Raw genomic sequence first — 3,218 nt, forward strand, 5'->3', positions numbered from 1 at the left:
AGCACATCGACCTGGACCCAATATACCGGCCACTGCAGCGGACAGCTGGAACTGACAACCGGAAGCGGCAGGGACAGGCCAATATAAATGCTGGAGGAAAGATCACAGAAGCGCTTCACAGGAGGCTCCCAAGCCCTGAGGATGTCATCTAGACAGGGGACGAAATGTCTGCAACACAAATTCCCAGCTCGGCGAACAGAACCACAACACCTCCATCTCCTTCCTGCTATTTGGTACACTAATAGACACGCAGCAGCATCATAATTCTGTGAATCTTACTTAATTCTGACCAACGCATTGTCTTTCTTCCTTCATCTACCTTATCTGTCCAAAGTTGTAAAAGATCTTTGATCAATCATGATAAGTATCCTTCATGTTTCTCTTCCAATCTTTTTGTACAGGAATATTAAATTCCTTTTCAATCCTGTTTGAACCCTCTCTGTTATTGCCAGTTTCTCAAGGTCTTCAACACTGAATTGTGTCTGCAACTCACACAACATTACTCATCACAGACTACAGACTGAAGCATATTCACTGCAAACCCAACGAAGACCACCTCAGATGTGCTCCCTTCTAATGCCTTGTATTTCTGAATTATTGTCCATTCCAGTGCAGTTTGACTCTTCCATCCTCCCCAATCACCTTAGTTTCCTCTGAAATGTTTCATCCTGGTACTCAGCCCTCTGACAAGTGAATTTAAAACCAGTCCCACACTGCTGGCTAACTTTCTTCAATAAAATAGATATGGAGACCTGAACAAGACTAATCTGTGGTTATTAAGTGCTTTGAACAGTGGCCTTTTTATCAAACTTAATGTTATGATAAATGAGCAAGTTATTCATCCATAGAGAAATGATAGAGATGCCCAGTCCATTTACCCATGTGTTATAACCAAAAGGTTTACCTTGTATCTACCCACAGGCAGCCCTGCTCAATGTTGTCTCGCGAGATTCTTTTGCTGCTGCAGAGAAGGACATTTTCCTGGCTTTAATGGACTGGTGTAAACTCAATCCAAAGGAGAAACATGAGGAGATTATGAAGGCAGTCCGTCTACCCTTAATGAGTTTAACAGAACTGCTGAATATTGTAAGGCCAGCAGGTCTGCTGTCCGCGGACACCATTTTAGATGCCATCAAGATTCGGTCAGAGAGTCGTGATATGGAGCTAAACTACAGGGGAATGCTCAGTGAGTACACCCACTGCACACAGAGACGCTCAGTGAGCACACCCAAAGCACAGAGAGACGCTCAGTGAGTACACCCACTGTACAGAGAGACGCTCAGTGAGTACACCCACTGCACAGAGAGACGCTCAGTGAGTACACCCACTGCACAGAGAGACGCTCAGTGCGTACACCCACTGCACACAGACGCTCAGTGCGTACACCCACTGCACGGAGAGACGCTGAGTGCGTACGGACACTGGCCGGAGACGCGCTGAGTGCGTACGGACACTGGCCGGAGACGCGCTGCGTGAGTACGGACACTGGACGGAGACACGCTGATTGACAACAGACACTGGACAGGGACACGCTGCGTGAGTACGGACACTGGACGGGGACACGCTGCGTGAGCACGGACACTGAACGGTGACACGCTGAGTGAGTACGGACACTGGACGGGGACACGCTGAGTGAGTACGGACACTGGACGGGGACATGCTGAGTGTGTACGGAGACTGGACGGGGACACGCTAAGTGAGTACGGACACTGGACGGTGACACGCTGAGTGAGTACGGACACTGGACGGGGACACGCTGAGTGAGTACGGACACTGGACGGGGACATGCTGAGTGTGTACGGAGACTGGACGGGGACACGCTAAGTGAGTACGGACACTGGACGGGGACACGCTGAGTGAGTACGGACACTGGACGGGGACACGCTGAGTGAGTACGGACACTGGACGGGGTCACGCTGAGTGAGCACGGACACTGGACGGGGACACGCTGAGTGAGTACGGACACTGGACGGAGACACGCTGAGTGTGTACAGACACTGGACAGAGACACGCTGAGTGTGTACGGACACTGGACGGAGACACGCTGAGTGTGTACGGACACTGGACGGGGACACGCTGAGTGTGTACAGACACAGGACGGGGTCACGCTGAGTGAGTACAGACACTGGACGGGGACACGCTGAGTGTGTACGGACACTGGACGGGGACACGCTGAGTGTGTACGGACCCTGGACGGGGACACGCTGAGTGTGTACAGACACTGGACGGAGACACGCTGAGTGAGTACAGACACTGGACGGGGACACGCTGAGTGAGTACGGACACTGGACGGGGACACGCTGAGTGAGTACGGACACTGGACGGGGACACGCTGAGTGTGTGCGGACACTGAACGGGGACACGCTGAGTGTGTGCGGACACTGAACGGGGACACGCTGAGTGTGTACAGACACTGGACGGGGACACGCTGAGTGAGCACGGACACTGGACGGGGACACGCTGAGTGAGTACAGACACTAGATAAGGACACGCTGAGTGAGAACAGACAGTAGACGGAGATGTTGTCCGTACGTACAGACACTTTGTGATGTCGATGTTGTCTCTTCCTAAGTTCTCCTGTTGATTTGATTCTTTTTTCCTGGGTTGGTTTTGTTTGGAGGGTGAACTGAAAATTCTTATTCAGTGGCAGCTTTTTCTTCTCCCAGTTCCTGAAGAGAACATTGCAGCAATGAAATACGGAGCCCAGGTTATTGGAGGCGAGCTGAAAGCAGCGTTGCTTGATGGCGACACGCAGAATTACGATCTTGACCATGGCTTCTGCCGGCACCCAATTGATGATGAATGTAGGTCTGGGATCGAGGTGAAATTAGGCCAGGCATCAATCCTGAATCACATTCGCATGCTGCTGTGGGACAGGGATAGTCGGTGAGTTTGGTCTCACGTGTTTGCAAGGAATAGTCATATAGTTTTTGGACTAATCACCCAGGAAATACGTTTCTGTCCTAATTGTGTAATTTGAATATTATTAAGAAATGTGTATGAAAATGGCTGGAACCTCTGAAAGCAATTTTGTATGTCAGTCTCATCACTGTCTCCAGATTCACGCCAAATGGTTGATGCATAATTGCCCTCAAGTATTGAAACACATTTGCCAATAAGTTTCTCGAGGACATTTAGGGATGACGATAAATACTGGCCTTGCTATCTCTACATCTCCCAGTATATTTTCCCTTGATTCTGACTCTCAGGGACCCAAG

General features: G+C 50.2%; 1 protein-coding gene across 1 annotated transcript; it reads left to right on the top strand.

Moving 5' to 3' along the window:
- Nucleotides 1-893: 893 nt before the first annotated feature.
- LOC122546858 (BTB/POZ domain-containing protein 9-like) lies at nucleotides 894-2,886 on the top strand (the record flags this gene model as incomplete). Its single annotated transcript, XM_043685477.1, has 2 exons — nucleotides 894-1,186; nucleotides 2,667-2,886. Coding segments are annotated over exons 1-2 (416 nt in total), but the record flags the coding sequence as incomplete, so codon positions are not given.
- Between the last annotated feature and the right edge of the window lie 332 nt (nucleotides 2,887-3,218).

The sequence above is a fragment of the Chiloscyllium plagiosum genome, unplaced genomic scaffold (genome assembly GCF_004010195.1).
Source record: "Chiloscyllium plagiosum isolate BGI_BamShark_2017 unplaced genomic scaffold, ASM401019v2 scaf_12095, whole genome shotgun sequence".
Taxonomy (NCBI): domain Eukaryota; kingdom Metazoa; phylum Chordata; class Chondrichthyes; order Orectolobiformes; family Hemiscylliidae; genus Chiloscyllium; species Chiloscyllium plagiosum.